Consider the following 12,640-nt stretch of genomic DNA (forward strand, 5'->3'; position numbering starts at 1 on the left):
AAAGCACCCCCACACCATCACACCTTCTCCTCCATGCTTCACGGTGGGAACCAGGCATGTAGAGTCCATCCGTTCACTTTTTCTGTGTTGCACAAAGACATGGTGGTTGGATCCAAAGATCTCAAATTTGGACTCATCAGACCAAAGTACAGATTTCCACTGGTCAAATGTCTATTCCTTGTGTTCTTTAGCCCAAACAAGTCTCTTCTGCTTGTTGCCTGTCTTAGCAGTGGTTTCCTAGCAGCTATTTTACCATGAAGGCCTGCTGCACAAAGTCTCCTCTTAACAGTTGTTCTAGAGATGTGTCTGCTGCTAGAACTCTGTGTGGCATTAACCTGGTCTCTAATCTGAGCTGCTGTTAACCTGCGATTTCTGAGGCTCGTGACTCGGATAAACTTATCCTCTGCAGCAGAGGTGACTCTTGGTCTTCCCTTCCTGGGGCATTCCTCATGTGAGCCAGTTTCTTTGTAGCGTTTGATGGTTTTTGCAACTGCACTTGGGGACACTTTCAAAGTTTTCCCAATTTTTCGGACTGACTGACCTTCATTTCTTAAAGTAATGATGGCCACTCGTTTTTCTTTACTTAGCTGCTTTTTCTTGCCATAATAAAAATTCTAACAGTCGATTCAGTAGGACTATCAGTTGTCTATCCACCAGACTTCTGCACAACACAACTGATGGTCCCAACCCCATTCATAAGGCAAGAAATCCCACTTATTAAACCTGACAGGGTACACCTGTGAAGTGAAAAACATTTCCGGTGACTACCTCTTGAAACTCATCAAGAGAATGCCAAGAGTGTGCAAAGCAGTAATCAAAGCAAAAGGTGGCTACCTTGAAGAACCTAGAACATAAGACACATTTTCAGTTGTTTCACACTTTTTTGTTAATTATTTCATTCCACATGTGTTAATTCATAGTTTTGATGCCTTCAATGTGAATCTACAATTTTCAGAGTCATGAAATAAAGAAAACTCTTTGAATGAGAAGGTTTGTCCAAACGTTTGGTCTGTACTGTACATATATATATATATATATATATATATATACATATATATGATCTCCTCCGATACGTAGATGTAATGTAGGTAATACCATTACATTGATTAGGAGCTGATATTCAGCACAGGACATTTCTTCTCTGTATGTGCTAAATGTAAAAGAAAATATGTTTTGTGGACATAGACATAGACTAAACTTGTCTATATCTTAGCTGAGCGCCTATAGTAACTGATTGGGGTTGTTGGGTTCTACATTAGATTATTGTTGCCTGGTACAAATATGATATTTCCTACAGTAAAATATCACCGTAAAATATCCTATGAACGCAGTAAGACACAGATTAGTGTGTAATGGCACCGTACAATAATGTGCATACACTTTAAAGGAGAAGAAACACAAAACGGAGCTGGGAGAATCTAGTACAATGTTAACGTTTCATTTTGGTCTGTTTTAAAAAAAAAGGATTTTAACATTTAAAAAAATTGTACTATCTGGTAATCCCAGACCTTAAGGTCCAGTTCTTGCTGGATTAAAGAATTTTTCTGTATATTAGGATGAAACATAAAAGTATAGTATACAAATTTAAATTCCACCTAGTCTGCCATTCAGTAGTCGAATTAGGTCTTGATGTGCCACACCATTATAATATTTTATTTACTGCATAATTTAATGTCTTGTATTTTATAGTGTGAGACATTGTTGAACTTTACCCCTGTCCTTCATGTGCCAATAACTGGGAATTCTGAAACAGAAAAACATACAAAATGTGGTGCAGTAAAGGTCAAAAATACCGATGCAGAAGCTGTAACGTGCTCTTTAAATTCCCTACAGGAGTTATTGAAGAGGACACCGAAGAGGCACAGCGATTATATGTCCATAGTGGAGGCTCTACAGGCCATGAAGGCTGTGTGCTCCAACATTAATGAGGCCAAGAGACAGATGGAAAAGTTAGAAGTGCTGGAGGAATGGCAGAGCCATATAGAGGGATGGGAGGTGAGTCACATACTAATAGTCTTACCAGCATGGATTTTTTCCTGTATAATATCTTTTTATTAAGTATTAAAAAGTATAACAAGAATCAAAACAGAATTCCCAACACCAGTAACAAAAGTTCTCATATCATTGGGAATGTGTTTCTGTGGTTCTATACAAAAGTATGATACTGTAATAAAGTCGGATATTTTTTAATGAAGATTGTTTTTATTCAATACGACCAGCTTCTATAGCAATATAAATCAAGGCACTGCCTCTAAAGATTATTAGTACAATTAGCATTCATGGAGCAGTATCGCTAGGACATACCAGAAACGTCTGATGTCCTTTGGTCAATAGTCAAACTTTTGATAAGCACAACTAAAACCTACATAATATAATTTAAAGGGAACCAACAGCAGGATTTTCACATATAAAGTACAGGCGCTGCCATACGAGTACTAGGATGGTGAATCAGATCATACCTTCAGTTTAGAGATGGGATGTTTGATTGCAGAAAAAACATTATCAAAGATCCAGAAATGAGTGCATTGCTTGAGTGGCATGTCCATCGGGGCGGACTTTGTGGGTCGGGTCTTCTTTAGTAATTCCTTCCCTGGCTGCCTCCCCTCTATTTAAATTTCTCCCATCTTCAATCGTGATTAACACTATGGCCAGCACGTGCGCAGTATTATTTTCAAGTTTGTCTCCAACTCTTCAATAAAATGGTGGCAGAGTCAGCACATGCACGTACAGCCGGTGGCATAGCTAGAGTTCGATGGGCCCTGGTGGAAAATTTAGACCTGGGCTCCCCTTTATGTTGGTCACATGTATGTATATGTATGTATACATTTAGCATTCTAGATCCTATAAAGACATACAAGTTGCCCCCCCATTATGTAATAATGTCCCCCACCTTGTTCTAATATCCCCCATCCTGGTATATATGCCCTTAATCCTGGTATGTCCCCCATCCTGGCGTATATGTCCCCCATCCTAGTATATATGTTCTCCATTCTAGCCCACTTCCTGCTGTATATATAACCCCATCCTGGAAAAATGTCCCTATCCTGGTATATATGTCACCGTCCTGGTATATATGTCCCCATGCTTGGCCCCTCCTAGTATCTACTGTCCCCTTCCTGGGGCCCTCCTGGTATCTACTGTCAACCTCATGGTATCTACTGTCCCCCTCCTGGAGTATACTGTTCCCCTGCTCGGCCCCACCTGGTATGTACTGTCCCCCTCTTGGTATATACTGTCCCCTTCCTGGTCAATATGTCTCCATTCTGTCTAATGCAAAACAACAACAACATTGCACTCACTGCCCCTGGCTCCCACATCGCGCAGCGTCTTTCTGTGTAGCCAGCGCAATGTGTCCGGCAGCTTTAATCAGTGTCGGTGTTATTGCAACACATGACGTCATTGCCATGTGCCGCCCTCAGTCACTGGGACACAGATGAAAGCTTCTGTTTGGCCAGCCGTGTGGGTCCCCTGAACCCTTGAGCCCGGTCGCAATTGCAATCACTGCAACCATTCCACCTCTGTCTGCCGCCATTAACTGGGGACATAGTAGAGATGACTATACGCTGAAAAAAAAAACCCCTCAACCTGCGCCTGTGCCATTGCCACTTATATTCGTCTTCACAATGACGTCAATAAAATGGCGCTGGATATTGCAGTGTGCACATGTGCTGATTGCAGCGCCATTTTATTGAAGAGTTGGCTAAAAACTTGAAAAAATACTGTGAACGCACCAGCCATATTGTTAACTACAGCAGCAGAGGTCAGAAATTTAAATAGAGCGGAGGCAGGCAGCCAAGGGAGGAAGCATTACTGAAGATTGGGCCCAGAAAGTCACACACCGTTGCACACACCACTCAACCAATGCACTCATTTCTGGACCTATGTTAATGTTTTTTCCTGCAATCAAACATCCACTCTATAAACTGAAGGTATGATCTGATTCACCATCCTAGCTCCAGTATAGCACTGCCTATTCCCTTTCAAAAAAAGGATCGTATAATAAAAACATACCCATATATTGTCCGAAACTAAAGACCTAGCACAATATAAAATAAGCTACTCATCACTAGACAATCACAACAACATGCAATTTTGCATCAAAGCCAAATATTATGTAAAGCCATGTTTGTGGCTAAAGCTCTGGCTCCTACCAAGTCTGAGACACTCAACTCCTCCTTAATATAAAAGTTCACGATGTGCAGAGTTCACACCGATTATGTCAGTTAAAGGAAACCTGTTACCAGGTTTTTCACTTATGGGCTGCGGCCACCACCAGTGAGCTCTTATATACAGCATTCCAGAATACTGTATATAAGAGCCCAGGCCACTCTGTAGAACATAAAAAACACCTTTAAATACTCAGCTGGGGTAGTGGTCCACTCCGATGGGTGTTGCTGCTCTCGGTACGGCACTTCCTCCATCTTGTGGGATCACTGTCCTCTTGCCCATCCCCGTGTGCATGACGTGACCTTGGCTCTTATATGTAGCATTCAGTTCAAAAGGGAAAAACCTGTTGACAGGTTCCGTTTAAGTCTATATATTCATGCTTATATCTGCACATGCTCACCTGAACTGGCAATTTAAAAAAACTCCATGATTCAAGTGTAGGCAAACAATTTTCAAGGATTTGACAAATTGATTAATTTGGTGCAGGGTTAAATATGCTACTGGTCATCTGCCTGAAAGAGAAAAAAAAAAAAGAGAAAAAGCCCCCTGATAGAGATCACTAATGCTCTCACATTGGTAAAATAGGTGATAACATGAAGAAAAGTTCCTGTATCCTCTTCTTTTAGTCACTGAAGGCTGGAGAGAGAAAACTGGGTTTTTGTAATGATAGTACTAACCCTTAATTTCTAATCACTGAAAGCATCTAAAGTCAAGACATAAATATGATAGAAATGAAGGCACTCACCGGTCTTTGCTGTGCAGTGGAAAACATTTAATCACAGATGGAAGTTACATGCTGTGGCAAGCGGGGAGGGGGTAGAACGGGAGAGCACGTCAGACGACGGCCGTTTCGCACCCTTTCACAGTGCTTCGACGGGTCTAACCTGTTACATGCCGCAGCATGTAACTTCCATCCGTGATAAAATGTTTTCCACTGCATAGCAAAGACAGGTGAGTGCCTTCATTTCTTTCATATTTATTTCTCAGATTACTCTGGACTTTTGAATGAGCACCACTTAGCTGTTGCAGGGATTTTTTCTGCCATGCCTTTCTGTCAATTGCAGCAAAGAACGCTATTATAACGCTGTTTATTAACATTGGCTATTGTTTGTGAACATTGGCTATTGCCAAAAAATATTCCACGGGCTGAGCAGTGCCCTGTTTTTCCTTCTCAACTCTTTGGTAAAGTCAAGATATAGGACATATCTTGGCAATTAAACTGTTTATGGATGACCATTCTAATAAAATTTCACCCTTAGACATTGGGTCCATGCCATTGCGACATGCCACCAAGGTCAAGATTGAGCCAATCCTTAATCACATCTCTTAGCACTCTACAAACGTGCCTCCAGATTCATTATTGCATCTGCAACAGTCTATGGAAAGATGTTTATACTTGTAGACATCATTCACATAGGCCTTACCATACATTTGTGTACCTCTGAATTCATACATGTGAGGACACAGGTATTTTTTGCTGAATTTTAAATTCATTTTGCAATAAAATAATATTGGTGGATGTATTGAAGAGACATTCTGCCTTTACTTTTTTGTGAGCCTATCTCCACAATGTGGGGAAATATGAAGCACCAAAATGTTCATATACAGAGTACTTACTACTGTATGGACACATACATTAGGGCTACTTATAATGGTCCATCAAGGTATTAGACCTCTCTGTGTATTAGTAAATGCAATTGTAGACAATTTTATAATTTGGAGAGAGCCTTTCACCAAATTAGTCAAGTTAAACTGGACACATGATGTATTAGTGGCTGCAGAGTGGAATAGAACGTTTCTTATTTTTTTACCTTTGCCTCTCCATTGTGGAGATATTAGCAATTATAGTGCTTGGCACCTAATGAGTCAACTTTTCTTAAGTCAAAGTGAGTGTTAATAGGTAGTTTTCAGATAGTTTTCATTGGGGGGGGGATGGACTTCTCTCTGTCTGATGCTGACCAATAGCGTAACTAGAGTGTAGTGGGCCCTGGGGCAAAATGTGGACCTGCGTCCCCTCATGTTGTTCAGATGTATGGGCCCTTGTTGCATACTAAATCCTATGACGACATACATTTTACCTCCCCCTTCATTATATGGTAATGGCAATAGTAATATTAATAGTAATTATATAGTAATGCCCCCCATTGTGGGCCCCTTACAGGTATATATGTCCCCCATCCTGGGTTCCCTCCTGGTAGATATGTCCCCCATGCTGGTAAATATGTCCCCCATCCTGATATATATTTCACTATCCTGGACACCTTCCTGGTAAATATGACCCCCATCATCATACTTCATATATATGTCCTTATCCTGGGCCCCTTCCTGATAAATATGTCCCCTATTCTGATATATATGTCCCCATCTTGGACCCCTTCTTGGTATCTGTGTTAGAATCATAGAATGGTAGAGTTTGATGAGACCTCAAGGGCCTCGAATCCAACTCCCTGTAAATTGCAGATTTTCCTAAATCATCCTATCTATATGTTTATCTAGTTTCAGCTTAAAGATTTCCCTTGATGGAGAGCTCACCACCTCACGTTGTAGCCTGTCCAACTCTCTAAATGCCCTCACTGTCAGAAAGTTTTTCCTAATGTTCCATATTCTGACTCTAAGGTGTAAAAAAAACAAACAAAAACAAACATTTTACTCACCTACCCTAGTTCCCACATCCCATGACATCTACCTCTGTGGTGTAGTGGGCAGCAGCTGACTAGAGTTGAACGATGTTCAATTCGAACGGTTCGGCAATTTCAAATTCGAGTGATTTTGGTCGGTGTTCAAGTCGTTCGACGAACTCGAACGATTTGCTTCAAGTTCGGCAGTTCGAGTTACCGTTCGATAACGGCTCAATCACCAAAAAGCGTAACTAGTTACTAGCTGGCTTTTCACTGTAAGGCCCCTTTCACACGTCAGTGATTCTGGTACGTTTGTGCTTTTTTTAAAACGTACCAGAATCACTGACATACGCAGACCCATTATAATGAATGGGTCTGCTCACACGTCAGTGATTTTTCACTGCACGTTTCTCCGTGCGGCGTACCCGCGTGTGCGTGATTGCCGCACGGAGACATGTCCATTTTTTTCTGGCATCACTGATGTTCCATGGACCACGCAGTGGTGTGGTCCGTGAAACACGTGCCAGAAAAAAACGTGCTTTTAAAATAAAAATCATTTTTACTCACCCGGCGTCCAGCAATGCCCTCTGCAGCCCGTTCTCCCTGCTGCTTCTGAGCCAGCTCATTATTGTCGCGCATATTCATTATGCGCGACACAGCCGACCCGGAAGCAGCTGCTGCAGGGGTCACCGCCGGCCGGATGCTGCACCGCGGGAGCGATCAGCACCATGGACAGCGGGAGCGCGCACAGGTGAGTTGTTTTCTAAGTGCAATCACGGGCCACGGAGAACGGAGCCCGGATTGCACTTAGACAACCCACGTGTGCCGTGAATCACGGCACACGCTTGGACATGTGCGTGTTTTACACGCCAGTGAAAAACGTCACTGTTTTTCACTGACGTGTGAAACGGGCCTAATACTGTGAGTCACTGTTAATAATGATATTATCAAAATTCAGCGTATAGTGTACGGGGTGGACGGGGTTTAGATCAGTGCTGCTGAGTGCTGAAAGAATGGCGATTGACATTTTTTTTTTCCTAACCGCGCGTACAGTGGGGCGGGCCAGGCTGTCAGCCAATCACAGACACACACACTGCACAGTGGATTTTTGCCAGACAAGCAAGGGCATGTGTCATAGGCTATGCATGTCACATGTCTTTGCCCTATAAGACCTGGCCATTTTCCCCATCGCCGCCATTATCTCTCTGCTGCGGGTGGGTGACAGTCACTGCTCCTGCTCCCGCTGCTGCTGCTGTGTGCGCTCTAGACATAAAGTGCAATCTACACGTCGCTTTAGGGATTAGGGACTACTTGTAATTTCAGCCGTTCATAGCCATTGTTGCTAGGCAGGTCTGTGCCAGCACTGTGCAGGGGTTTATATCACAGTGTCTGGCTAAATCAGCTCAGGCAATTCCTTGGGGCATAGTTTCTATTGTCAGGTATAGAAAGTAATGCTTCCTCTGCTGACAAGCAAGCTACAGCACCTGTGCATTGTACACCACCTTTCCATTTTTGCTATGCAATTTTTATTGCAAAAAGTGCTGCCATTTTTAGGGCCATACTTTCATTGTCTGGGATACTACATTAGGGTTCCTCTGCTGACAATTTTGCTATACCATCTCTGCATTGTACACCACCTGTCCATTTTTGCTACGCAATTTTAATTGCAAAAAGTGCTGCCATTTTTAGGGCCATACTTTCATTGTTTGTGATAGTGTTGGTTCTTTAGCTAGCTGTCAATAAAGCTAGACCATCTCTGCAATCTACACCACCTCTCCATTTTTTGCTATGACATTTTAAGTGTCCAATTTGTTCACAAACAAAACCAGTGGCAAAAGGACAGATGCTGGTGGAAAGGGGAACAGGCGTGTTGGAAAGGGAAAAAAAGTTGTGTCCATGGGGTAGGTGGTAAAGCAACAGTAACATCTGCTGAAGAAAGGCCATCTTCCAGCAAAAGTAAGATGTCCACTACTTTCCGTGGACAATCCGATGTGATCCCTTTTTTACGGAACCGAACAACTCTTCCAAAGGTAGATGATGCACAAAAAAAAGCATATGCTTGAATGGATCTCAAGTGCTCCATCAAGTGGCCTCTCCTCCACTTCAACTTCAACATCCCAAAGACTCCAGTCCTCTGAGTTGTCACCCCAATCGCACTTGCTTTCTAACAGCTCTCAAGTCTCCACCCGCCCTGCAGAGTATGGGGTAACAGAGATGGTTGAGTCTGCAGAGCTGTTTAGTCACACTATAGCCTGGGAATCAGAGGTCTGCTCCAAAGCTACAGTGAGTCCAGACCAGGAAATGATCTGCAGTGATGCCCAGAAGCTTTGTGAGTCAGGTTCAGGCTCTGATGAAGAAGTTTCTGAGTATAATGTAGACCCTCATTCCCAAACTGTAACCCCTCTTGGTGGAGACAATGAGGAACATTCTGGTGATGATGAGACTCAGACACCTGATTGGAATGACAACTTAACTATTCAGTTATGGCAGGAAGAGATTAGCTCTGAGGACGAGGGGAGTGAAAACACACAGGGTGATGATGAGGTTGTAGATCCCACTTACTGTCAACCACAGTCAGGCACTCGATGAGGTCAGCAGAGGCGGTGGAGGAGGATGCGACTGACGACGAGGTTAGCTTGCGCCTTCCTGGACAGAGGCGGAGTACTGGAAGCACGTCAACAACTGCATTCTCAGCCACAACTCTGCCTCTGAGCACAAGTAGGGGTGGCTCTGCAGGTCGCATGGGCTCTAAGCCTTGCCTAGCCTGGTCCTTTTTTGACATCTCAAAGGATCTCCCAACTCATGTCATCTGTAAGATTTGTTGCCAATCTCTAAGTTGTGGCCAAAACCTCACTAGTTTGACTACTTCGTCCATGATCCGTCACATGGATATCAAGCATAAGTCCCAGTGGGAAGCTCACTGTGCTACAATGCGGCCTAGCGGAGCGCGCCAACCACCATCTGCCCCTTCAAGTGCATCTGCGCGCTCTTCATCCTCAATGACTGTGGGGACAGCAGTCACACATGCTTTGCGACGCAGACCTTCCACCTCTTTAACCGCAATGGGAAGTGTGATTGGTAGGTGATCAGTTGTTTTGGAAGTGGAAACAGCTGCTGGTGTTGAGCTCTCTCAGACATCGAGAGCACCAACTTTGGATGGAGGCAACATTATGTCTCCACCTGCACTTTCCTCACAGACCAGCAGTTTTCCAGGGACACCATACTCAACGCCGTCTCAGCACAGCAGCCAACCCTCGGTCCCTCAGATGTGGACAAATAAAAGACCATTTCCTCCTAGCCATGACAAAGCTAAGAGGTTGACTTTCAACCTCTGTAAGCTGTTGGCTACAGAAATGCTGCCTTTCTGCCTGGTGGACACAGCGGACTTTCGAGACTTTATGTCCGTCGCAGCACTCCAGTACCAGATGCCCAGTCGCCACTACTTCTCCAAGAAAGGTGTGCCTGCGCTACACCAGCATGTCACACACAACATCACCGCTTCCTTGAGAAACTCTGTGTGTGACAGGGTGCATTTCACCACAGATACTTGGACCAGTAAGCATGGACAGGGGCATTACATGTCATGACTGGGCACTGGGTAACGATGGTGAGAGATGGAGAAGGGTCTGCTGTACAAGTCTTGCCGTCCACACGAGTTGTGCATCAATCCTCTGTATGTAGAAGTTCCTCCACTGATTCTGCCTCCTCAACCTCGTCTGGGTCCTCCACCTCCACCCAAAGCCTGTCTGGTCAGGCCACCCGCGTTGTAACTGTGCACAAGGAATCCCGCACACCTCCTTACTATGCTGGCAGCAGAGCTCAACGTTATCAGGCGGTCTTTACGTTGAAATTTCTGGGAAATAAGAGTCACACAGCTGACCAGGTGTGGTCATCTCTGGAGACCGAGTTTCGTAAATGGTTGTCTCCACTCAACCTGTAGCCAGGGAAGGCCGTGTGCGACAATGCTACAAACCTGGATGCGGCCCTTCGCCGGGGCAAGGTGACACATGTGCCTTGTATGGCTCACGTGTTAAACCTTGTTGTCCAACAATTTGTAACCCACTATCCCGGCCTAGATGGGCTTCTGCACAGGCCACGGTCACTATCTGCTCACCTCCGCCGTTCAAACGGCGCAGATGACTGACTTGCATTGCTACAGAAGTCTTTCAGCCTGGCGGTTCACCGCCTGACATGCGATGTGTCGACACGCTGGAATTCGACTCTCCACATGTTACAGTGACTATGGCAGCACCGCAGAGCCCTGGGGCAAAACGTTATGACGTGTAGCCTGGGCCAACGAGATGCAGAGGTGGGACAGATCACGCTGATGGAGTGGTCTCAGATCAAGGACCTATGCACCCTTCTGCACAGTTTCGACATGGCGACGAATATATTTAGCGCTGACAATGCCATTATCAGCATGACAATTCCAGTAATTTACATGCTGAAGCAAACGCTAAACACTATTCGTAGTCAGGGGGTGGGACAAGAGGAAGGGGAGGAAGTACAGGAGGATTCATATGTGGAAGGGTTACCAAGATCTACAAGGTCCAGACGTTCAGCATCACCAAGGCGGCAGGCATGGGACGGAGGGGGAGAGGGACTAACAAGGGCGCATGGTAGCAGCCAAACTGTTGAGAAAGGTGCAGGAGCCCAGGAAGAAATGGAGGACAAACTGGGGATGGGCATGGAAGACTCAGCAGATGGGGGAGACCTTGATCAAATTTCGGTTGTTCGAGGTTGGGGGCAGATGTCAGAGGAAGGAAGCACGGTTATCACCTCGCTGACACAAACACAGCAAGGACTTGGTCCCCATGGATGCGCAAGACACATGAGCACCTTCTTGCTGCACTACCTACAACATGACCCTCGGATTGTCCGAGTTAGAAGTAATGCTGACTACTGGGTTGTCACATTCTTAGATCCCCGATACAAGTCAAAATTTGGCGAAATAATTCCAGCCATAGAAAATGACGCACGTATGCAGGAGTATCAGCAGAAGCTGTTATGCCATCTTAGCTCGGCTTTTCCACTAAACACCAGTGGTGCACGGAGTGAATATCACAGTTATAACTTGCCAACCATGGGACTGTCGAGTCATCATCAATCAAACCGTACCAGCAACACCGTATCTGGTGGTAACACCAATTTTATGGAATTGTTTCATGTTTTTTTTTAGAACATCCTTTGCAAGGCCAGAAGAGACAAGAAGTCTGACACATAGTCAATGGCTGGAGAGGATGATACAGGAGTATCTCCAAGTGAATATAGATGCCATGACTCTGCAACTGGAACCTTGCTCATTTTGGGCTTCCAATCTTGAAAAATAGCCTGAGCTCGCCACTTACACCTTGGCGATCTTGTCATGTCCTGCAGCCAGCGTTCTCTCGGAACTTGCCTTCAGTGCTGCTGGGTGTGTGCTGACAGATAAGTGCACGCGTCTGTTTAGTGACAATGTGGACAGACTAATGTTCATCAAGATGAACAAGTCATGTATCCGCAAGGACTTTTCTACCCTTGTGTCATCCTGGGGAGAGTAAATGCTTGTGGATTTTTGAATGTGCTTCATGCAAATCAACCTGTCAAATTTGGAACTGGGGGAAAAGTGATGCCACTTAAGTGGTGTCTGTGGCCCAATTTTTTGAAAAAAGGGAGACTCTGGTTTGCAATCCCCTTTTTGATTTTTTTTTAAAATTTTCCAAGATGAAGAAGTCATGGATCAGCAAGGACTTTTCTACCCCTGTGATTTTTTTTTTAGAAAAAAAAGGAGACTCTGGTTGGAGTCCCCTTGCGGTGTTTTAAATGATTTTAGAAGGGCATGACATGCCTATATCTGTGTCTCATCCTCCTTTTAC

At 44.4% G+C, this 12,640-nt stretch overlaps 1 protein-coding gene across 1 annotated transcript in view; it reads left to right on the plus strand.

Annotated features, from left to right (window-relative positions):
* The window catches only part of PREX2 (phosphatidylinositol-3,4,5-trisphosphate dependent Rac exchange factor 2), a 582,180-nt gene that overhangs the window by 193,118 nt on the left and 376,422 nt on the right, over positions 1–12,640 (plus strand). The window contains exon 6 of the mRNA XM_075353190.1: positions 1,834–1,995. Coding sequence (XP_075209305.1) covers positions 1,834–1,995 — 162 coding nt within the window. The remainder of the gene's footprint in view (positions 1–1,833; positions 1,996–12,640) is intronic.

This window comes from Anomaloglossus baeobatrachus, chromosome 6 (genome assembly GCF_048569485.1).
Source record: "Anomaloglossus baeobatrachus isolate aAnoBae1 chromosome 6, aAnoBae1.hap1, whole genome shotgun sequence".
In the NCBI taxonomy this organism is placed as follows: domain Eukaryota; kingdom Metazoa; phylum Chordata; class Amphibia; order Anura; family Aromobatidae; genus Anomaloglossus; species Anomaloglossus baeobatrachus.